The sequence below is a fragment of the Magallana gigas genome, chromosome 9, assembly GCF_963853765.1.
Source record: "Magallana gigas chromosome 9, xbMagGiga1.1, whole genome shotgun sequence".
Classification (NCBI taxonomy): Eukaryota; Metazoa; Mollusca; class Bivalvia; order Ostreida; family Ostreidae; genus Magallana; species Magallana gigas.
The window spans coordinates 43,133,038-43,158,407 of record NC_088861.1 but is presented as its reverse complement, the minus strand read 5'-3'; the positions used below and the strand labels follow the sequence as shown (position 1 = coordinate 43,158,407).

Sequence of the window (25,370 nt, the reverse complement as noted above, 5' to 3'; positions counted from 1 at the left end):
TCCACTGCCTGTAGTCTTACAATAGTTGAAACATATTACAGTTTAACACAGATATAGCGAACACGCTTATTATGAATTGATGCTTTTACAGCAAAGTGATTTTCATTCTCAAATGTTGTAAACTTGAAGGATATGACGAATTACGCTTAAAATGAAGCAAAATTGCCCTTCCCTGGCATTTTGTTATAAACGCCTTTTACTGTATCATAGTTCTAAGAGACTTCAGAAGGAGAGCAGGCCACAGAGCTGGAAATGTCTATTTTACAGAGATTTGATCTCTCTTTCTTCAACTTATCTTCCCCTGAAAACAATAAATGCCCCTCTTCTTTTTCTTAACACTTCAATAGACCAGAGAGATTTTGAATTTTTTTCTTCTTATTAATAATTCATATAGTACTGTAAATTTTAAATTAGCTATATTCTATTTTGCATTTTCAGTTTCTGCTAGGTCAACTACATAGCCAAATGACATACATATGTATGAAAAAATAGATTCAGAGATGCGCTAAATAAAATCTGTGCAAACAATTTGAAAAATCAATCCCTGCCAATTTTCATAAATACAAAATAATATTTTATTTTTGCAGTAGAGAAAGGCAGTGTAAGTGTGGTATTGTGTGTGTACAAAGTATAATGGAACATCATGACATAAACTGAACTGTTCCTCTGTGTGTCAGACAGAGTTGCCCGCCCCTGACGTTTACTGATTGCATGCCTTGTTGTTACCTTCAGTCTCAGTCTGAGCTTCGAGCGAGTGTCCTGAAAACATGACACAGAAACTAACAGTCTGACAAAATGGACGCCAACACTCACCGCCATTCATTCCCTTCTAGTTCTTCTCCTCCCAACTTGTTGCAAAATTCATACGTAACATGTTGATAGTAATAATAATTGCCTTTTCTTCAGAGATTTTTTTGATCTAATATATTACTCTACTGATAAATCTGAATCATTTTTCACTAAATCATTAATCATATGTGGAATACTGGGTGTAACTTTTATTTTTCACATAATATTGAAAAAAAAAGTAACTCCCTGAATTCATAGACCCACTCCAATAAAGCATTTACTAAAATATGAGACGACTTCCATTCTAGGTGTGTGATGCAGGTTTTTATGACAACAACATACCCTCAAACTGTCGCCGATCTTCTCTATGGTGGGCGTTTCCTCCTTCGGTTTAGTGACTGCGTCCTCGTTGATTTTATCCTTGATGGATACGTGAGTTGTCTCCCCTTTCTCGTCGACCTTCGGAACATCTTTGGTCTCTACGATAGGCGGCTTATCCCTCTCTCTGGGCTGAAAAACACACACCAATTACTATGTAAAGCGCCTGCTTACCATTTGCTTACTACAGTCAAAACTAGGTTATCAAGAAGTCCTAGGAACAAATAGACCTACTTTATTTTATCTGTAAATGCGTTATATATTATTTTTTTATAGTCATAAAACTGTGCTAGGATTTGTTTATTTGAAAGATTTTGCTGGGGAGTCTATAAAACTTTGTTATATTTGAGATTTCGCTATATCCGTTTTCATACAAGTTTTACTATTACACTGTCTGATATAGTATTTATAATGCATCAAAAACCAGATTATTTTAATAAAGTCAAGAACAGAATGAAAATACATACCACTTGATTAGAAGAAAGTCTATTTAGTTCATTTTGTTTTTCTGAAAAAAAGAAAAGAAAATTGATTACATTGTTAATATATACATGCATTCTAAGATCCAATTATTACGCATGCTCTTTTCCTCTGATATTTCAGTTAATTACTCTTTGTACATGACCTATCTCTGAAGAATACATAGCCACTTTTCTTCATTTATATGATATAAAAATGTATCTTTTTTTATTCATCCAAATTAAAATACAGTTCTGCATGAAATCAATCAATCCTGGTCTTGTTAGATAACTCCAATGGACTAATCAGTCAAACTCAGCACCAATCAATGGACAATCTGAATTCATCAAATGACTGCAAGGTAACTAATCTATATAACTTTATACAAAGCTATATTGCTCCTTAGGTTTTCATAAAGGAAAATACAGGTCACATTGCCAATATCTCAAAGTATCTCCAGCAAATGAAGTTGAAATTAGGATGTACCATGTAATCAGACATACTTAGTTACACAAACCCTTTACTAAGCAATTTTTCTGAACCAATAGATTGATGTAAGGCACCGACCTGTTTCCGTTTTCTCTGTGGACTTTGTGCCCGACTCTATGTTTGTTGTGGGTGTGGATTTGGGACTTGTCTCCGCGTTTTCCTCTGGCTGTGACTTGGACTCCGAATCCTCCGAGCTTTCCTCCTCACTGGCCGAGCTGGAGCTGCTTTTGAGTACTTTTTCTTCCTCCTCTGTCGGGGATTGAAGAGCTGCTTCTAGCGCTGCACGCTCCTGTTCCACCGTCTTCACATTGACGTTGTGTTTCTGATCCACGCTCATCCGCGTCACTGAACTCCTGAAATAGGTCAGGTGGATCTTATTACACATACTTAAAAATGTGTTGTAATTTACCTAAAATAATCAGTGTTTACTTCAAATCAAAGATTACATCCAATATATGTATCCTTAATATATTAAGACACATATTTAATCAGTGTTTTCAGAGCATTTAGCAGTTACAATAATTACTATCAATATATATATAATTCTGTTCTCTATTTTCTTAGAGCAATGCAAGAACACAAGACACTGCTAACGACAACGATAAAAAACTATTAAAAAAAAAAAACAGAAGAGAGAAAAGCTTGCATAAATATTTTTTTTCTTAAAAAGGTCATAGCACAATCTTAAAATTTTTCAATTTATATCTATGTAAAAAATAAACTTTACACATTAAATGATTTTGAAATACTGCAAAGAGCAGCAAGTGGGAGTCAGCAAGATGATTGACAGTTATCACAGAGCATTAGTCCACGCCCCCAGCATCAAAAGACACACCCACTCTTACCCCTCAGTAGTAATGTTAATCTGTGGGTGAGATGGAAAATTCACCCGATTATGAGAATGTTTTTTTGTCAATCTTAGGTAAATATTTCCCATAGGACCATGTATCAGCCATGTTTTTTGTGTGTAAGAGATGGGATAGACATATGGTTAACACACTGTGAAATAGAAACCACTGACACACAAAGACAGACAAACAACAAGGCAGCTATAATACTGATTATAATCCTAATGCTGTATACATAAATGTCATTAAAAGGTATGTTCTGACTATGTGTAATTGAATTAATTATAAAAAATTTAAGAATGTTTGGGTCGAATCCCCCTACATTTCTCTTTATTTAAGTGGCATTATAGACAAGTCCTTTCTGCTGTGCTCCTATCCTTTTGGCAGTTATAGACACACCATGCAAGTTTTAATGAGAGCATGGAGGGGACAATGATGGAGGGTAATCTCATATGTACCTTTCTATATCAGCGGAAATATTGTTTGCTAAGGGTTCCCTATATCAAAGAAAAACAGCGCATAATCATCAGATGACATCATAGGCGGGCTAAAAAAAGATCCTCTCTTAACATCAATACCAATTTCACAAAAATTAGTTTATCTTGAAAGACACAATGGAGGAATTATTCATTATAATAGAATTAACTTGTATTTCCCAGGCTGACACTGCGTCCATAAGCTGAAGTCTACAACTAATTCTCTTTTGTTTACATCTGACCTAATTGTCACTTTACAATAGTGCATCCAATCCATACATGCAACAATAAGGGGATTCTCTGGAAACTCAAAAACCATTCCAATGAATTGTGAAAAAGAGGCTCTGTGTCTAACGCAGCAGCAGTGAGGTGGGGGGTTTCTTGCCCATGTTCCGTCCCAGTCATAGCTTATAGCCCAGCGCTGGCTGCTGGGTGAACACTATAGGCCACACTTTACCACACCACTGACGGAGTGAAGTCATGCTCCTTATAAGGAATGTGAGAGGACATTGTTTTAAATTCCTTTCAAGTGAATCACACATGCACAACAAACCAAACATGCTACTTTCAAATCGTTTTCTGTTTTATTTTTTTAAGAAAAGACTTCTCTGTCTGTATTTACGTTTTAAAAGCATGACTCAGTTTAAAAAACCCAATACAATTCATGAAAAATAAAAAATAAAAACTGTAAAAAACTCAATATCTGAAAAATTCTTGACAATATCCCCCTTATTCCCCCTAGGGAATTCTATTCACACCATTCTAGCCCCTCCCTCTCCCCCAAGTTGTTTTCCCTTACCTTACGCATCCCATAGTAGTACATTCATTAAAATCCTCCCGTCCCTATCATGTAATATTCAAAATTCCTAATACACAGAAACATCACATCCATGCATGAGTGACTCCACTGTCAATTTGAACCCATAAGGTCAACATGCCATTAGTGGAGCCATTTGTAACCTTAAATTCCTCGACCAAATTATATCACCCAGACCTGGCTTATTCGGGCTGGGATCCCCAGGTGAATAGCTTTAGTGTGCAGATAAAAAAAAATTTTCTCTCAAATTAAGGTTCTTAAAAATGCACACTATTACGTTACTCCCCCGGCTGGCCTTGCTCCACAATACCTTTAGACATTATTTACACAAATACTTATTATGCGAGGGATAATTTGTTCCAACAATACTGCACGTTTCTGATGTCTTTATCTCTGAGAGCAAAGGAGAAATTATTTTTTTAAAAGACCTTAATTCTAGGTTGAGGTTATTTAATCCTTGAGGAGGGGAATTTTGCAAATCATCATACCTCTATTATTGATCTGAAGAAGCTTTTCCCACCCTCTTTTAAACATTTAAAGAAGTTTATTATCTTAATTTGCCTTGCATTGAAAGAATCATATTTATTTTCATGACAGCAACGTACCTACGACTTTGTAACAAGTGTAGGGAGCTATAACACTTAGCATAACACTAAACTTATCATTCTATACTTGAAAATTAATATTTTCCAAATAAATCTAGACATCAACAGTTCACCTCTGTGATTTTTACTATCTACATGTAACATTACTTTTTAAAACTGTAACTCAGCAAGAAGATTCAGAAATTGATGAGATTTTTTTCTCACCTCATTTTGCTTAACTTGTTTACCTATATGTAACAGGTAAGACAGGTAAGTGGGACCATGCAGCATACCTATATCATGCTATATAGGTTAATTATCAATCTGGATATAGAGAGGTACGGCTAACTCAGGTCAGCTAAAGAAGCTACCTGTTACATGTACCATATCAATGAAAACAATTCTTATCTACTGTTTTACAAATTCATAATAAATTAAATTCTGACACATGAGTATATACATGTATTATATATGTCTTTGCAACATATCTATATAAATTTCCATAGAAAAGAAAGAGGTTACAATATCATTGGGGATAGGGGGATTTCCTTCTAGCTCAAAATTAATGCAAATACACGTTTATCATCCATTAACATATTTTTTTTCTCCATCTAAACTTCCAATGATAAATGATTAATAAATCAAGACAGACTTGAAAGGTATATATATATCTGGATTATATGTTTGTATAATATGAGAGCCATACAGTATGAAGCGTTACCATAAATAGCACAGCAGTAGCGTTATCATGAATACAATAGCCAATTCCCAAGCCAGGTTGTTTATAGTACAGTGTTTTCATCCTAAGCCCTTCATTAACTGAATTACACCCATTCAAATAACGGTTGAAAAATACTCCTTCAAAGAATGGATACTAACCTAATTTTTTAATTACATAGATTTTACTTAAAGTTTGTAAAAATTGGGTCATTTCTTTGTGGTTTCTTTAAAAGTGATAAAAATGGTGGGAGTTTTGATCTCAAATACTGGGTACATTATATTATTTTTCAGGAGGTAAAATTTTTAAAAATAATTTACATAAATATCAAGTAACTTTTTCAGTTGGGCTTACGATAAAAACACCCTTGTACTGTACAAAGCACTAAACAAAGAATTGCACCTGGTGGAGTCACTGCGGCTGTAAATAACATACACGGCGATTTAGTGATCGCAATCAATAACAACATCGTTAAGTCGCTGCAATTAAAACTCATAATCTGTCACAAATATTAGTGCTCAACACTTTTACACTCGTAAAATCAAATCTTTGATAATAGAATCCGTACACGGTATGTAATTGTCTGCAATTCAAATAATCAGAAAATTTAGTTTTTATACCATGAATTAGTAATAATTGAAACAAATATATAATGCATTTATAATAAATACTTAGATATATATTTATGTACCATAAATAAACATATCTGTAAAATATTATAGGGCTTGTAAAGAAATAAAAATCAAGCATATTGTAAATGAATTTGTGAAGTATAATTATTTATTTCTACTACAATACTAAGAAATTACAGGGAAAAAAAGTTATGAAAATTAATATCTATTTGAATTTTTAAAAAAAAGTAATTCAAAATAAATAAAAACAATGAAAAATATTTATTGGAATCTATATTTAGTTTTATTTTATATGAAAATATTACAAAATGCTGTGCTTTGTTTGACAATGACTTCCCTAGTGGTGAATGCTTTAGTAGAAAAATTCCTTAATCAAGGCGTGCAATTTGAGAAAAATCATGCAAAAATTCTAAATGACAGGACTTTATCAATTAATATCCATCAATAAACCAAATCATGAAAACAAAAAATAACATAATTGTAACTTAACCAAAACAAAGGGGAGAAAACTCTTTTATTCAACCAGATTTTAATATCTATTCTTTGAATACAATGTACAACATTTACACAGGAAATTTTGTTAACTCATTCTAGTGAGGGAAATATACAAGGGTGTTCTAGCTATTTTCCACCCAATACCTAGATACACCTGTAGACACCTGAATATACCTTTGAATATATCAGACAGGTAAACACATGCAGTACATACCTTCTCTTTTGATGCTGGCCGCGGGTTGGGATGATTTCATTCTGCGAATCTTTCAAATCTTTTTGCTGAAAAATAAAAATAATGGCAGTTAATCTTACTGCCTCTGACAACATGGACAAGAGAAGTTATAGGTGAGCAAGGCTAGAACACAAGTTTGAATTTAGGGAACTTCTTAAATGCCCTAAACAAAAAGTTTATCAAGTTTCCAATAATAATTATCTTGTATTTGCACCATTCTTCCTCTTGAAGTTCACTCTTCCTCCAAAAGTTTGTTGTAAGAAAAAAAAATTCTTTTGATAATATGAAAACTTATAAGTAAGCTATTTCATATAATTACACGTAATTTTATGTAACTGATTGACTGCATGTAGGCGAATCCAATAAATGTGGCACACCAGGAAACACTGAGAAGCATTATGTTGTAAGTATTATTTAACATAAATATTTGCTTATTAAGTAATTTATTTTGAGAATTACATACCGAGGCTTGCTTCCTCTCCAATTCCTCTAAAAGCTTCAGGACTTCTGAATCGGCCACGTCATACGGTGTCTGACCCTGAGAGAAGACAGAGTGAAGGGGATTCAAGACATAAAATTTTACTAATTATCCCACTTCTTCCTACTTTTGTCAATGCAGTTTCCAGATTCTCTAAATATTTCAATATTTGCAAAGCATGGATCCCAAAGTGGAGAAAATTTATTTGATAGATTTAAAAAAATAAAACATCAATATTGTAAAATTAAATGCAAAATTTATGTACAAAATCAGTATTAAAACTGAATAATTTGGAGTAATTTGTGTCTGTCAATAGTACTTCTCATAAGAAATGCTTAAAAGTAAATTATCCTCAATATTAAGTGATTCAATAATTTTACATATATATTTAAAACAAATAAATCTTAACAATCATTTTGAATTCCAAATCAAATGATTTCCGAACCAATGTGAGCTCTGGAGAAAGTGAGTGTGAGAGAAGGAGTGTACACAAGTTCCTAAGAGTGTATATTTACGTACAGCATTATTTTTGAGCTGCATGTCACACATGTGCTCCACCAGTAGTTTGCATGTCTCCTCCTGCCCCCAGTGGGCGGCTGCGTGGAGGGGGGTCCATCCATCATAGTCCTGGGAGTTCACATCCGCCCCCGCTTTCAGCAGTATACTGAAACAACGAGTCGCATTTAAAACTAAAGCAAGCTTTATAATTTTTATAAGTCTTCACTAAATCAGCAGTAAAATGTAAGACTGCTAAAATATATATATCTAGATAAGATTTCATCTGAGCAGCAGTTTACATTTAAGACAAACAGAACACTCGAAAACATAATTTTACATGTGTATTCATTACAATAAGTCACATGTACACAGGAGCAAATTTTTAGATATCTGTTCATTTTAAACAATCATCAAGAATTTATCAAAAAATAAATACTAGATATTGATAATTTCATTTCATTTCTCACTAATTTGCTCACTTTAACTCATTCTGTTCAATCATTCAACCTCTTAGAGGACAATTTTCATGAATTAAAATCTTTAAAGATTTTTTGTGGTGTTTACTTGTACATATATAGAATAAAGACTGTATTTCAAAATTCATCGGAAATATAATTAGGGGGGTGAGGGGTGCTCAAGAAATCTGTTAAAATTGAGCAACAGCCTAATAGTAGGTAATATAACAACCCATGCCACCTCACCACTTTTATCAATCTTCAGCTATTACAAATCAAGATCACACCCACCTCATGACCTTCGTGTATCCCTTTGCGGCAGCCACATGGAGTGCGGTGGCCCCTGTTTTGGGGTGTTTCTTCTCCTTGACGGACTTGTTGTTCAGCCATTTGTTGGCGTCCTGTAACATCTGATTCTCCTCCTCTGAGCGAGCAGCATCCGCGTCCACTCCTGAAAGACAAGGAATGTTTTACACTGTCATTTCTTTATTTGAATAAACTTGAATTTATTTGCTTCATGATTGTCAAAACTAAAACCAGTCATATACATGCATGAAAGTGTGAGCTAAAATTACAACAGATGTAAAACAATTCTTCAAGCAATGTTTAACATATAACTTTCAATGGGTATATATACAATACTTAGAGTATCATCACAAGTATTTCTAATTTCTTGGATAATTTTCTTTATTCAAAGGAATCTGGACCTCCACTTACATGTAATTCCTACTTTCCTAACACAGTAATATAATACATAATGCTGTTTTGTTAAAGTCAAACTGATTTTGGAAAAGGTGACTGTGTGATCATATTCTGTAGTTTGATGAATTACACACAATCAATCTAAAACGTACAGTCCGTCCATGTACACGCATGTGTATAACTCAACTAATCTGTTCTCTGTGACCCTACATCACCCCCTCTTCATCCTTCAGTTGTTTAATACCACTTCAGCCACTTACAAATAATATCATGTCTACATTTTTGTAGCTTATTCAAACTGAAATCTAATGATGCCCGAAAAAAAAAATGAATTACAGTCACATAAAACTAAAATATTTTGAATTCCAATTTTCTCCCCATTTTTTTGTGACACCAATAATCCAACCCCCATTATAGCCCTCATCTCCTAAGGTATTGGTATTTAATGGCATATATTGTATACTTCAGATTACGTATCTTCCATGCCCCATACTGTTCTACTGTTTCCAGTGTAATATGGACCCTGGGACTTTGTGCCTGAGATGGACGGTTAAATATCCACCCTCCATTGTAGCTAAATGATGAATAATTAACAGTGATGTAATCTGGCCTTTTTAATGACTTGTAGCATCGGTTGATAGGAAGAGCGGGATCCCGGGAAAAGAATGAAGAAGAGCGCGGGATGTACTACCTTGTACTAACTCAGGAAATTCCCCCTCTAGTGAGAGATTTACCACAACAAGTCAACACAGATAGCTAAAAAAGTCGGTCATCTTGATACGAGGTCTAGATCTAGACCTAGAGTCAGAGTTTTACTTTTCCGGTAAATGGAGACAATGAAAACACAAGTCACCAAGCCACAACCTCTCCACTTAGTAAACCATTTTGTTATGTTGAATTGTGGTACATTGTTAACTATGAAGCATTACATTCTCCTTCAATCTTGACATTAGCTTTCTGGTTACTTTGTTACCCTATTTGCTCCCCATTTCTAAGCTTTGCCCGTTGTCCCCTGGATGCCTACCCTGATTGTCCATCTCCTCTTGTAGGATTTTCCTCATTTCTTTGTCCTCGCAGATATCAATGGCCAGGTCCCCATCATTGTTCACAGCTGCCACATTAGCTTTCTGTTCCAGTAAATATCTACAAATATTAAAGATTGAGATTGATGAAAATCAACAGATACCCACAGATTACAGTATAGTGTATTTGGAGAACTGAGTTTATACTCCCACAGCTTTATAACCATTAGAACAGGGCATCATTTTACAAAAGTATCACTGCAATGACTCCTATCTTAGATTAATTATGAACGTTTCTTTTACTGTATGATTTCACAAAACTCTACCAAAGGTTTGAAAGTAGCAAATGCTGCCTGTCACAACCCCTTCCTATAACAGCTACATTCCTCTTCTGACTTATTTCACTGTATCACAGAACCTTCTGATAAAACTGCCTTATGTATAATGTGTGTGATATATGTATGTCCAGTTTTAAGATTTTATGTGTAAAAGAGGTTTCCGAGTTTCATATACAGTTCATTTATAGGAATACTTGAATTCTGACAAATGCATCATATGTTCGCATCAGGGTAAAAAGAGTTGTTAAATAGTGCTGGGTTATGGGGGGTTTTTCCACTGAAGTTTCACAATGAGATGGAAGTTGTTGGTGTGTAATCACAATGAGATGGAAGTTGTTGATGCGTAATCACCTGGCGATTTCCGTGAATCCACATGAGGCTGTGGCGTGGAGTGGAGTCCAGCCCTCATTGTCACACACATCCACATCAGCTCCATTCTCCACCAAAAACTCCACCATGGACTGATTGTCATCTATACAGGCCTAGAAAAGAAAGAAAGTTTATGGGCTTACACTAAACTCAGGAGATAAATGCACAATACAGGCCTAGAGAGGTTTACAGGCTTATAATAAACTCAGGTGATACAATACTGGCCTAGAGAGGCTTACAGGCTTATAATAAACTCAGGTGATACAATACACAATACAGCTAGGCCTATAAAGGTTTACAGGCTTATAATAAACTCAGGTGATACAATACACAATACAGGCCTCAAATTAAAGTTTACAGGTAGACTCATGAGCAACAATGCACTTTACAAGCCTCAAAAATGAATATTGCTTACTAGCAAGTTATATCAATAATTCATATAAGCAAGTTTTATTCATAATTCTTATTAGAGTATATCCCCTCTGCATCCGAGACACTACATTGGATCCCCACCCGATCAGAGATGAAACATTAGATCCCCACCTGATCAAAGATTAAACATTAGATTCCCACCCGATCAGACTAAACTTTAGATCCCCCCCCGATCAGAGACTAAACATTGGATCTCCACCCTATCATACTGCACCAATAAGAGACCTATACTGTACCCAGTGAAGCATGTCTTACTGATGTATAATTTATATATTAAGAGTACAGACAATTGAGGGCTAATCACACTGCACAGATAACAACAACAGGCCTCTTGTATCACACCTCGGGGAGCATTATATCACAATCAGAGCTCGCCCGGCTCCCATCTGTACACACATGCATTCCATTCTATTCCACACTGGCCTGTTATCACACAGGAATGTATAAACAATAAGCAGTGCCTGCATCCCCAACTACTCACTCACAGGGCTTGCTTAATCTTTTAAGAAGAGAATTAAGAAGAGGGTCTTAAGTTTATACAAGAGACTCACATTATCTTGAAGATTTAAGAGGGGAAAAAAGAACAATTTAAGAAGCAGTCATTTTAATTGTTTCGGCAGTGTAGATGAGATATGGAGGTAACAGGTTTTAATTGAAATATTAAAATCTCAGAGATCTGAGGAAGAAAGGTTCAGAAAAAGCAAAGGTTACTGGAACTAGAGCGATGAAATGTACAGCATATTATAGAACAAAATATGGATACAAAAAAGCCAGATATCTTAAAAATAAAGCCAGATATCTTTAAAATAAAAAAATAAACATAGGTCAAATAGTGCAGAAATTGAAATGCAGAGATGATATAAATAACATAGGCATTGAAAAGCAAAAAAATTGGAAACAGATGTTGAACTAGTTACAAGGGTTTATATTGCAAGATTTAAAAGTTACGAATAACAAAGAGTTAAAGGGCAAGGTTATTAACAGGTAATAATACACAGGGTGGCTTTCTGGATCGTAGCAGCTATGTAACTCTATGTAGCTGTATTAATCTTGAATGATACGCTAGTTTAGCAATAAAAGCATTAATACATTCAGCACGTCCAATTAGACCTAGATATTTAGCCTAGCAGCTAGGGTAGCAGCAACGATCTTTAACGCAGCTCTAATGTAAAAGAAAACTATGGGGTCAAAGGGCAGAGGTTATAATGAAAAAAAAAAGCTAAATAGCATAAGAGCGTTAATGGACAGGATTAAAGATCATAGTTTACAATGAACTGAGGCTAAACTAAACAGCATAGAATTTATTTTTTCTGAGACATGTACAGTGTACATGAGATACCACATCTTTATTTTAATATGAAAAAATGTGTCCAGTCTGCCGATAGCTCTTTTAAAGAGGGTCATACATTGTAGCTTTGATCTGCAAAAATACTAGCAAAAGACTAAAGACTATACAGAAGGCTCTCAAGCTCAAATCATGTCCACGGCATTGCTATACTAAACAGAGGAAATGTGGACGGACAGAAAAATTACTAAGCCCCTCCCCAGTTCCCAATTAAGGACCATGTACAGTACAAAAATAGTGATTTTTGTGGACTTTAATTCATGAAGACATTAGACTTAATTGATTTGAAAAGGTGGGAACCCTGTAATCTTCAACCTTAAATAATCACTCCAAAAAAAAAGACATTTCCTTAACATCAAACAATGGATACAGCAAGCTACATACATGTACATAGGCATAATACTGGATAGAAAAGATTTGCCAGCAACTTGTAATATATTATAATACCTGTAAGTTAAGGTATATTTCCTCACTACACTCAAGTACAAAAGAAATAAAACCTGTTGTTGTATCATCTAGTTTCCAGTTTTCCTTATTTAATTAAGCTTTGTGTATTCTAAACAAAGTTTACTGTTTGTATCCTTCTGGTTCAAAGGTCACATCCTTGAGGGCTGACATTCAACCAAATGCTTTTAACTTTAATAAGATTGTTTAATCAAATTTTGCAATCTATTTTTATGTATAGTTTACAAACAATATGAGAGTTTTTACATTGTCCATCTCCAACTATTGTTGACTTTAACACTTTATGAAGTTCCTTAAATCAAACATTGAACATGAGGTAGATTTCTATATTTATATAAGTATAATGGACAGATAAATGTAATAACAAAAATCAATACCATAGAATTGCATGATTTGATCTTAATCACTATGAATATACAAAAATAATGCATCAAACAAAGATCAGCTGATTAAAATTGAAGATTGCTGGGTTCTATCATCTCTATCCATTTTAAATTTCTGCAATGTGAGCTATAATGCAAGATATCAAAATCCTGAGAAACTAAATAGAAATTGAAGAGTGTTGGTAACCTTCCCCCAGGGTTCTGTTATGGCACACAGGCACAGGTGCATGTTTATTGTACACAGGTGTGTGTTTATTGTACACAGGTGTGTGTTCAAAGATCAATACACATTTACAAATTTCATATGACTTGTATAAATCCATGCATCCTCATTTCACATGTGTGAAATGACACATGCGGACTGGTAAATGCCCATGTACACATTCATACACATGTGCACAGACAAATGTATACTTTAATGCATGTATTAAGATACATGTGCACAGGTTAGTTCAGGTTGACACCACTACAAAGCTCAAACAGATGTAAGAGTGCAGTGATATATCTTAGCATGCTTACTGAAATACATGTAAAAGGCACATTATTAATGTTTATGTAACAAATGCATTTGTGTGTATTTGGATTTGGGTTGTGGTCTCTCTCTCTCTCTCTCTCTCTCTCTCTCTCTCTCTCCCTCTCTCTCTCTCTCTCAACTTTTTCTTCTTCAGCATCTTATTAACCAGTTTTTGATCAACAATCAGTTGAACTAAATTATCATTGACAGAGATGTGAGTATCTTTACCTAGAATAGCAGTGAATATGACATCCATCAAAATGTCTCTTGCAAGAATTATTCATTCAGCACTTGAAATATATACTTAAAGTTAATCAAGTTGCTGTATAATTTAAGCTCTCAAAACCAGAATTCAGCTTAATACAGACTTTAACAATGTATAATGTAATTGACTGGACAATAATAAAAGAAAAGCACAACTGAATCAATGAGCATATATAAACAGCATGGCCAGGTGCTACAACAGGTTGGTGAAAATGCAGCAACAATGTTAGATACACGAAATATGCAAATTTCCTTCTACACTAAGAATATTACAAATCATACACTGCAGACATCTGTAGAAATACAAGGCCAAGTGATGAAGTATAGGAACATCAGGTTTGCACAAAATGTCAATTTTGTCAACAAGGGGCAGAGAACTCTTGTACAAAAATGCACGACCACTGGAAGTTTAAGCATTTTAATATTTATCATTTAAGAAGAACACATACATATAAGACTAGTTTACAATAGAACGCCAGTATCTACCTGGTGCAAGGCTGTTAAACCGTCTACATTCGCCGTGTTTATGTCAGCGCCTCGTCTTAGAAGCCTGGCTACCTCCTCGGTATCCCCACTTGAACATGCGGCTAAAAATACACATCCATCTTGAAATTTAACTTTTCTTGGTTTGTCTCTTGGTGTATCTGCAGCCCTATTTGTGTCCGATTCATTCCATCGCTTTAATTGTTCGTGCCTTTTCAGTAGGGCACTTGTCTGCTTCGAGTCGTCCGCCATGACAGCTGCGCCACTGAATACACAACTCTCGTGTTTTCTCGCTAAAGTTTACGTCCAGCCCAAAATGGCCTCCAGAAGGCTTGTGCAACTTTCAAACGAACATTGGATTGTTTTGAACATAAAGCGATCTACAGTTCACCATTTGCAACGATGTTGTGTTCACAGTAGAATCAAAGAAGATTTGGAAGGTTATTTGCATTCCTTCAACCGATTTAAAATCTTACATTCAAATAAACTTTATCAGATGATATGGAAATTTCGAGGAAACTCGGAACGTTATTTAATCACATTAAAATTTGATAAAACATTTTATTGATCTGAAAAACTTGCCAATACTTTCTTCATATTGTTTTCATACATTTTTAAAAAAACTTTTTGATTTCAGATGAAAACTTCAAGGTTTTGAACATTCTTCGAGACAAAGATGTAAAAAGATTCAAATGGGTAATTTATTTGCATTGCATTCTTAAATCTAGCTGCAGATCTGAAGCTTTCGGACTGAGAAAATATGGACATGGGAGCTAACGTTACAGTTCCTCCCATAGTAAAAAAAAAAATGCAATTTACGGAGCAAAGAAAGTGCAGTAGTTGTTGACTGATTAACCTTATTTTCACACAAATTCAGTAGTAAAAATTAGTAACATAATATTCTTCCGTCAATTTACCATTGATATCTGTAGTTTACTTGCCTCAAACTTTCTCTTAAATACAAAATGGATATTGAAGTGCCGGTATGTTAAATTCACATCCAGATCAAGAGTCGCCATTTTTACATACATTAAACAAACTGCACCACTTCACTTTATGGGGCTGGTGATCATGGTTATGGTGTTTAAAAGAATTTCAGAGGCAAGTGTGAAGTATTGATATCTGTAGTGAAATGTCTGAGCAATTTTGGGGAATTAAATATCTGTATAGAATGTGTTTGGAAATAAGGTTAATCATTCCTAAAGTAACACAATTTTTTGTGTGCTGTAAGTTGCATTTTTTTTACTATGGGAGGCACTGTAGCTCCCAGGTATATGATTCGAATATTTTCAGACTGGGAGCTACAGACCTGCAGCTATCTCTAATCAACAAGTAATCAAGCGTTTCCTCTAAAACATTATACATAATGCAGAATGTCTACAGCACCAAGTGCAGTCAAAGTTTAAGGAATGAAAAATGTCTTTATTGGACATGATATTATTGTCTGTCCCAAGTTATTGCTTCCATCACCTTTTGATGATTTTTAATTAAAATACACATACATGTGAATCAAATACAGTTGAAATTGATAAAATGGAAAATATTCAAAATATTTTTCAAAAATAAATTTTTAGGAAAAACCACCTGATGTTAGGACTCTATCCAGAGCAGATTGCATGAAAACAGATATGAACTGGACGAGTGTTTGGCCGACCAAGGCGCCATTTCGCTGGGGGTCAGTGCCCCTCCCCATCAGGCAGGGGTACCGAAAAGTAAGACTTTGTCAGTGAAAGATTAATGATCACAGATCTTAAGAAAAATTCTTAAAATGTAATTATATGTGTTTTTTTGTTGCCACATTTCAAAGAGGAATAACTAAATTTTCATATTTTACTTAAAATTAGAGTTATTCCCCCTGTTCAATATGACAGAAATTAATCTGACTGGTGCCTGAGAAGCAATACTAGTGATGGGAATCGGTGAGATTTTCATAATCGATGATCGGTTTCCCGCAACTAACTAATTATCGATTATAATCAGAGATTTTTAAATTTTATAGTGTAATGCTAAATAAATGTAAATGTAAACGTTATTAAGTTATGGAACCCAAGGGAAAACAGTCAATTATAAGCTAATGTAACTTACTTAATGGGTAGGATATACTGCAAAAAAAAATATTTTTTAACAAACATACACATCTGAATATAGCTATTTATAAACATACATGCATGATATGTATTTGATTTAGTAGAAGTGGCTCTCCACCAAATAATACTAGACAGAATACACAGCCAAGTGTAATATGTTTGTACATCACTACATGTACATATTAATATTCTTATGTAGAATTACACCATTTATGCTCTCTTACCAGTAGGCCAGCTAAATAAATGTTGTGCAATTTTTTTTTTAACTACAATAAGCTATTTGATTTGGATGCACATGTCATTTACTCCATAATTTCTTTACTTCTTACAAACATTTGTGACAATATATTTTGAGGAAATCTGTGCCCTACTTTAATAGTTATGTTTTTATAACCATGAAAACTTGGAATTGGCAGGAATGATTATTTTGGTTTTGTATCTATAATGATATTTAGCAGTAAGCTTGGCATGGTTTTAACTCAATCTGTTATTGGTATATAATGTATACAGCTGTTATTGGTATATATATATATATATGTATGTATACAGTTGTATACAGCTGAGCACTTCAATTTCTGTATTTGGTACGTCTGATGTCTGACTAAAGTTAGCTGCTTCTTTTTCACTACAATGAAGTAAATAAGACTGAATGAGTAGGGGCTGGCCGCTGGTATAAGTCAGATATATGTACATGATATAGCTGAGCAGTTGAATTAGTGTTATTGGTATATGTATATAATTATAGCTGAGCGATTTAAATTCTGCTATTAGTTTATTTATAAAGCTGAGCAGTTTGAATACTGTTTTATTCATGTTGGCATTGCAGAAAGAATACAAACTAAGTGCTGGGAAATATGGCAACGCAGAATTGGTGAAGATTCCAAACTTCCTTCATCTCACGCCTCCTCATATAAAGACACACTGTCAGGCAATTAAAAGTACGTAACTATATTCTTCATAATATGTTTAAGGAACACCACCAAAGGACTACCGAAATATACATCGTCCCCTTTTAATAAATATTTAAAGCATGTAAAATTACCCTAAAAATTTATTAATATTATATAATACATAAGTCTTAGAAATAAATATATTTATTAATGCAACAATTAAGATATTTGACTAAATTAATCAGTTTATTTTTACATGTACATAATGTATATGTGATTTCACTCAATAGGGCCATTTCCCTCAATTTCTCAAACTCATGAAAAAATTATCAATTATAATTGAGAAGTTATCCCCCTTTAAATTGCTTTCTCATAAAAAATGCTTTCTTAAACCAATAGGTGAAATGATGAAAAACAAAACGACTGAATTAATATTACATGTAGTTTATTTCATTTTCATTTATTATGGTACTACATTGTATTTATAAATTTATATTTGCAGAATTCTGTACAGAGTTCCCCAGTGAATTAAAAAATCGAGAGATCAGAAAAGCGAACTTCCCATTGGAGGTTATAACCTCAGACTATGTGACCTGCGGGACGTCATTAAGAGATCCAAGGTCACGCGAGGTCACAGTTAATGTAAGCTTCAGCTGCTCTTTAGTGAAGATTCTACTACAGTTATTGCCGAGATCAAAGAGATGCAGCGGACATTATTCTCCAATATACCACGAACGTTATCAGTAAATTATCAGATCAGAAATACCTATTTGTCTCGCACTGATCATGGAAGTACAACTTCAAACCGTAAAAAAGTTTTATAACTGTGTCAATTTCATGTGTTAGTCCCAGTCAAAACAATGTGTAATGCCTCAAATTTTTATTTTTAAGAGATCAAAGCGGCTGTTCCTAGGACCTCCCTAGCACATTTTCACAGCATGTTTTTACATAAAATATATAACGTGTAGTAGTAATAATCGTATTAAATTGCCCTTAAAATATTATGAATGTGATTCAAAGATATTTTATAAATAAGTGAAGAGTATTAAAATCGTAAGAAAAAGTCTGTCGTCTGCATATGATTCCTTTAATTGATACATATGTAAACATTACTAACAAAACCGTTGGGGTTACACGGAACAGCAGTCAAAATGACCTAGATCTTCTCTCTATAGGAGAAACAATCTGTAGAAATACTGGGCTGTTAGTAGAATAGAAATAAAGTTCTTGTTTTCGTGAATGTTGCAGGATAACCTCCTCGGTCTCGAAATGTTGTTTGAAATATAAAAGGTTCGGCTAACGCCTCGGCTTTTATATTTCAAAACAACATTTCTCGACCTCGGAGGTTATTCTGCAACATTCACGAAAACTCGTACTTTATTTCTTAAATAAATCCAAGGGATTTCTATGTTACTCCTGAAATATTCAAGAATTCTTTATAGTGAAGTTTGTTTGGTAAACACATATTGTACACCATCTTTTTCTTATTAAAAATATTGCATTAATAATTAGAAAAACTAGTGCAAATTTGTAAATAACACGGTTAAAATATGATTTACAATCAGGCCTACCATATATAAATAAGTAAACATTGTGTTTGTCATTGCAATTTATGTACGTGCGTTACCACTAGGCCATGCATATAACAATTTCATAGGATGTCTTTTCAGTATATATGGCTATATACATACAAAAGTCACTAATTGAAATATTTGTCTCATTTTTAGTACACAGACCACATCAAACCAGCATTAATTCAATTTACATATGTACTACAATACCTGTAGAATATAATTTGAATCGGATTTCTTTGGTTTAAAGTGGTTCAAATAGTCAAATATCCAACTTTTTATTGCATAGTAACCATTTTCCTATATACCCCAAACAAAACCTGAATATTTTAGTGATGTCATGTAAGATGATTAACAGACGCTGGTAATTGTTTAATTAGTCTTTCTTTGAATATATTTTTACTATATATTGTATAATATTAAAAATGTCTGATGTTTGCAAAAGTGCTATATTTTTGGAGCAATCGTATATAAAGTGTGCTTTATCTCTTTGTGGAAAGAATATCAAAGTGTTAAAGTAATTTGACTACATTTGGTCACTTTCTAGAATGTATGAAATGATAGAAATTTAGTTATAAATGTTACAGGTAGATCTCTCGGTGCTGAAGTTTGATGAGCATTCGGTCACAAAGATCAAGAAATTAGCGGGGGACAAGATGGACGAAAAAGCAATGACTCTGCAACTCAAATCAGACAGGCAAGTGCTTGATTGGTCAAAATAAAAAATCAATATATGAATGGCATACATTGTCTTTGATCCCAGATAATGGAGTGACTACTGGTCAAGAATTATATTTGTTGTGTTTGATACTAGGTGGATATTGATTTTTGAACAAATTAGCATGTCTGTTGATGCACATTGTCTGTTTAAATGATGTCTGTTTAATTATGCTTTTTGCAGGTGCCCAGTCCGGAAACAGAACTTTGATTTTAATGTTTACACATTGACAGCTTTATACTATGAGTCACAGGTAAGTCTTGAGTAAATGTATAAGTAGACAGGTAAGTCATGATACATGTATAAGTAGACAGGTAAGTCATGATACATGTATAAGTAGACAGGTAAGTCATGATACATGTATAAGTAGACAGGTAAGTCATGATACATGTATAAGTAGACAGGTAAGTCATGATACATGTATAAGTAGACAGGTAAGTCATGATACCTGTATAAGTAGACAGGTAAGTCATGATACCTGTATAAGTAGACAGGTAAGTCATGATACCTGTAGTGTTTATATAATTAAACGTTATTAAGTTTCTGCAAGACTCTAATAATTTATATCGATTTGCATTTAAGTTTTGAAATAAAAATCCTTACCCCACTCCACTTTATTATATTGGGGGGGGGGGGGGGAAATACCATGAAGATGTATAAATAGTACTGGTAGTGGAATGCTTTGCAACCACTGAATTATGTATGTATTGGAAGTTCATGAGGTGTTTATTTTTATTTTTTTAGTTTTGTTACATATAGCTTATGTTTTCTTTGAGTATGAGATTCCCCAGAGAGCATTGCCTAAGTACTCTTAAAATATACATTGAATAATCATTTTAGCTTCATTTTATTCAGTGAGTCAAATATAAATATAGATTCAGGCTGCACTATTAATATGAAGTGCCTTCATTTTGTTTACTTGAACAAGGATTTAATAGGATATTTGTATATGTTATATAAAATATTACAATATTTTACGATACTTGGATAATTCAGGAAAAAGAAGATTGGGAGGATGAGATGGAGGAATCTGATTGGGTGAAATATCAGTGGGACAAGACACAGTCCAAGAAAAAGATCTTAAAGCTGAAGCAGAAAATTCTGCAGGTAGGGACGGATTGAGCGATTTATTTTCATGCAGTTGATACAAAAGTTTATAAAGAATTGAATGCAATTCGATGTTCATCCCACTTTAAGATTTTGCTTCGAATGTCATACATGTATTTTGTGGTTTGATTTTAGTTTAGGACAAATTGGGTTTTAAAATCTGAAAAATAATAGGAAGATCACATCTCATGCCCACACACTTTAATTCAAATAAAACTATTGCCTTGTTTGCTCTATTGTGGGTAAGTTTGATCTGTAGAGATGAAAACTTACAGTGTGCATGTCTGTGCTCGAACGCATATTGGTCAATGTCAGGTTAAAATAACAAGAAATATGTTCACCGATACTCATAGTTTTATTGTGCATTAAAAAGGAGAGACAATACGATGTTACAAATTAAATTCTATGTGCAGGAGCCCAAATTTAACAAAAATCATGTTATGCTGATATATAAACGCTTGCCTCCGCCACCTACTGTGACTAGAGTCTCTCCACTGTTTGAACACTGTTCTGTTTTAACCAAATAAAAGAGTTTGATCTCATTATAATTGAACTACGGCGACTGTAGTTTGTGATCGAATTTGTTGAGAAATCAAAGGGGAGTTACTCATGGTTGGAAAATCAGGTACAGGGAAAATTGTAGAATTGTCTTTTTCTAAGCTGTATGAATTTATTATTTGCAGATCAATAGTGGGGAAAAGACAGACCTGGCCAGTTCAGTGAGCAAAAGTGATCCAAATGTTTCAGTGGTGGATACTGAAGATGATATTCAGTCGTACAAATCTGCTTTCTCTAATTTGAAGGATGAGGGGGACAGCAGAGAGACTCTTAATGCCTATAAACAGTCTGTCCTAAAACTTTTAAAATTGTGATCATTAAACTACTTATACCAAGCCAAAGTCTGTGTTTTGCATACATTTTACACTCTTTAATCAAAATCAGACAGTGCATTATATGTTGAAAAAAAAAATAATAATTTCTGGTATTTTTCATTTTCCTGAGAAAAAAATTTTAGGCAATTACACATACCCCGCGATGGAAATAAAATTATTCTAAAAATTTACTAAAGTTGTACTATCTTTCACCTGTTGTCAACAATTTCAGTATCAAAAACAAACATTGTATGAACTGAATCGTGACACTTGCTGAAAGGCTTTGATTACCCTAAAGAAATTATACTGTATGCAGGGTTATTTTCGCCCCTCGTAATTTTCGCCCTTTTACACTTGCAAACAGTTGCGCCTCGTCTTGTATTAGCCCAGACACAGTTGTGTTTTAAGAGAGATAATTTAAGACATTGAAATTCGCCCAGTTTTAAATTTGCCTGCTCACAATGAGGGCAAAAAATAAAACGGGGGCGAATATTTCCCTGTATACAGAAGTTGTTTTTTTTTTTTTTACAATGTTGACCGTAACTGCATTTGTACTACCAAATGAATGTTGTTTGAGAATAAGGGTCTTAATAGCTAAGTGGCTGAAAATGCTGGGCAGAGTATATCAAAGGCCCTGGGTTCAAGTCCCTAGTGAGACGGTACTTTTCACCATCTGTTACACTTACATGTACATATTTGACCTGGAAGGTAACTCTAGAAGTTGATGGCCAAACATAAAAAAAATTACAACAAGCTTAACTCTTTTATTTTCAATACTGGTACATGTATTAGGAATACAAAAATATTTGTGGACATTTGCAGTAGTTTGACAAATCATACGAGGAAGATAGTAGATCTAAAGTTTGTTCAGTCTTGTTAACGCTTTGGGTCTGTTCTACAAAAGAACTTAAAAGCTTGCAACCACGTTGGTAATAATTTTTGCTCAATTTTCATAAAAGAATAGATTCAACTTGATATAAGTAAACTATGATTACAAGACATAAAAGAGGTGTGCTTAAACAGTTTTGTATATTGCATTTTATGCTGAGGGAAGCATCTTAGGAATGTAAGCATTTACAACTTTGTCGCAACAAGTTCTCTTGTAATATGCACCCACAAAATTTGACAACTATTATCCACCATTTAGTCCATCAAACCAGCCCTAATTATACATGTGAAATACGGCACCACAGTTCACCATAATGTCTGAAAGACCACATAAGATCTTAGTACACTACTACAAAATCTGTCATATCAGGTTAATATCACATCCTAGAACTGCTGAATATTTGAATTGTCAGAGTATATGCATGGACCCTTCATTTTGTTCATTGTATGTACATGTAGTTGTGTGCTGGCCCCAGAAACAGATCATCAATGGTGGTTTGTGACCTGCTCAGTTTGTACAATGTACATTTACTTGTAGATGCCTTTACTTTTATATTGATATTGGTCTATATAACAATGTAGTTATTAAATTTGTGGTTGTGTGATCGCTGTGGTTTATATAATTTTGTTGTGGTGTCCAATTCGTTCACCTGTAGATTTAAGGTGGTATATGTTGCTGACTGACTGAGGTTTCATGATAAAATCAAATGAACTCTTGCCTCATATAAAGAACAAACATACCGATAGTTTTCTGGAAGCTCTGATTTTTTTTTCATTGTACAAGGTAACAATAACGACAAATAAAGCAATGTAAAATAAAATTACACTTTGGTAAAAAAAAGAATATTACAATGCAGATTTCAAAAATCACATTATATTTTTGTTAATACTGTATAATAGAATTACCCCCTAAAATTTTCCTCTTTCATATTCCAGGATGGGGTAATAAATAACTATGTAAAATATTAAAATGTATAATTTTAACTTAAAGTTCACCAAATACAAAATGTCATCATCATGGTTAATCTAATTTTAAAAAAAATTTTTACTTATCGCTTTTTTTTCAGAAAAAATGCTACCAGTACAATACTGGTATTTGAAAAATATACCTCAAAATCAAATCAATCTTGTTAAAATGTTCACGATTCATTATTGACCATTTTATCTAATGACAACTTTTGTATCTTTTTATTTGTAAATGGTGCATTAGATTTGACAACAATTATAGAAGTAATTTTTTTGTGTGGTTTTAAAATATCAAAGTTTCCTACTCAATGAAATCAACATCACAGGCTTGTCCTTTTTTTACACCATAAATCAACGTGCATAAATCTCTATTGTAGGATTTTAGTTATTTGCTTTTAACTCTGCAGAAAATCTAGTATGCGCTCCAATGACAGAAATAGTTTAAGGTTCAGGTTGTTAATAAAAACAATGTACTTGCACTGCAATATACAAAACTTGCATAGGATCAGTGAAATTTATAAACAAATTGATGCATTACTAAATTAAATCTATTTGCAACTTCAAGTACTATTGAAACTTCATGTAAAACGACAGATGCTAGACCACATTTCCTATTTGTGTCACTAACTAAAATGTGTGTCTAAATGGCGTAGCTAAAACTATAACCAAATGCAAACCTTAAAATCAAACTAGCATTCACAACAAATAAACAAAATCTAGTTGTTAATGGAAGCTCTTTCTTAAGTTCTATAAAGCACATCTGAATAAAAATCCTGGCGGCTAGGCACCAATTTCTCAGGTTACAGATTAAAAAACTGGCAACTATCAATAAACTGAGGTTATTTTGACTCAGTTAGGCACAGAGACAGCAGCTGACTACCACTGGGAGGGTAGCAACGAGGACTGAAGACAAATCTGGGTCAGGAAGGGGCACTGTCTTCCGACTGTTTCTGTAAATTTTCAAGTTTCCTCAAAAGTGTGTCCCCGAAACTGTTCCTGTATTTCGGGCTTACTTGGTCCAGTAGTGCATAGATGGTTTCATAATATTTTGACTGTGGTGTGTCATCTATTGTATTAAATGTTCTGCCAACTATCTAATAAAACAACATCACATATTTCATTCATGTTATTAGTCCAATTGTAAACTACACTTTTATCATTAGAACATTTAATAATTTTTAAAAGTTTAATCTGGTTTTTTACATATATATAGTTAAAGATAACCTTTTTTCAAACATTGAACGAAAAGACAACAATCTGGTTCGTCAATAAACCGTTTAAATTTAATCAGAGACATAAATAACATGTGTCTCTGATTTAACTTATAAACTCCTTTTAACTTACTCTGAACCCCTGCACAGAAAGTTCCACACAGTAAGCATCGCCCTCTTGCGTTTTCACATTTAGATAAACTTTTTCCGCCCCTTGAGGCAACTCTGGGGAAATTTCAACATGGGAAACTGCAAAAGAAATTTCTTTCAGGGCTTCCTGCGCTTCAATCCTTAGAGTGTAATCATGACTTTTTCTACTTTCATTTTCTTCGGCCATGTCGACAGTTCTCTTGCACCGGTGATCATCAAGTCGAACACGTCACCATTCGTCCGAT

General features: G+C 33.8%; 3 protein-coding genes across 3 annotated transcripts in view; 1 reads left to right on the top strand and 2 right to left on the bottom strand.

Annotated features, from left to right (window-relative positions):
* LOC105330003 (protein phosphatase 1 regulatory subunit 12A) overlaps positions 1–14,917 on the bottom strand; it is a 40,415-nt gene extending 25,498 nt beyond the window's left edge. Inside the window, exons 1-13 of the mRNA XM_066072502.1 lie at positions 14,669–14,917; positions 10,762–10,892; positions 10,075–10,193; positions 8,640–8,799; positions 7,915–8,059; positions 7,381–7,455; positions 6,900–6,964; positions 5,961–5,978; positions 3,422–3,460; positions 2,194–2,468; positions 1,635–1,675; positions 1,132–1,299; positions 727–759 (exon numbers count right to left, since the gene is read on the bottom strand). Of these exons, the coding sequence (XP_065928574.1) occupies positions 727–759; positions 1,132–1,299; positions 1,635–1,675; positions 2,194–2,468; positions 3,422–3,460; positions 5,961–5,978; positions 6,900–6,964; positions 7,381–7,455; positions 7,915–8,059; positions 8,640–8,799; positions 10,075–10,193; positions 10,762–10,892; positions 14,669–14,917 (1,518 nt within the window). The remainder of the gene's footprint in view (positions 1–726; positions 760–1,131; positions 1,300–1,634; positions 1,676–2,193; positions 2,469–3,421; positions 3,461–5,960; positions 5,979–6,899; positions 6,965–7,380; positions 7,456–7,914; positions 8,060–8,639; positions 8,800–10,074; positions 10,194–10,761; positions 10,893–14,668) is intronic.
* Positions 14,918–14,970: 53 nt separating this feature from the next.
* Positions 14,971–21,937, top strand: LOC105330006 (small ribosomal subunit protein mS35). Its single transcript, XM_011431548.4, has 9 exons — positions 14,971–15,105; positions 15,303–15,361; positions 16,240–16,377; positions 17,579–17,690; positions 18,145–18,284; positions 19,801–19,910; positions 20,115–20,184; positions 20,928–21,038; positions 21,722–21,937. Exons 1-9 carry the CDS (start codon positions 14,982–14,984, stop codon positions 21,908–21,910), a joined length of 1,053 nt encoding a protein of 350 aa, XP_011429850.3. The 5' UTR covers positions 14,971–14,981; the 3' UTR covers positions 21,911–21,937.
* A 722-nt stretch (positions 21,938–22,659) lies between these two features.
* On the bottom strand, positions 22,660–25,359 carry LOC105330002 (GSK3-beta interaction protein). Its single transcript, XM_011431535.4, has 2 exons — positions 25,109–25,359; positions 22,660–24,858 (listed from the first exon to the last, which is right to left on the bottom strand). The coding sequence occupies exons 1-2, from the start codon at positions 25,310–25,312 to the stop codon at positions 24,685–24,687; spliced, it is 378 nt and encodes a 125-aa protein (XP_011429837.1). The 5' UTR covers positions 25,313–25,359; the 3' UTR covers positions 22,660–24,684.
* Positions 25,360–25,370: the final 11 nt, after the last annotated feature.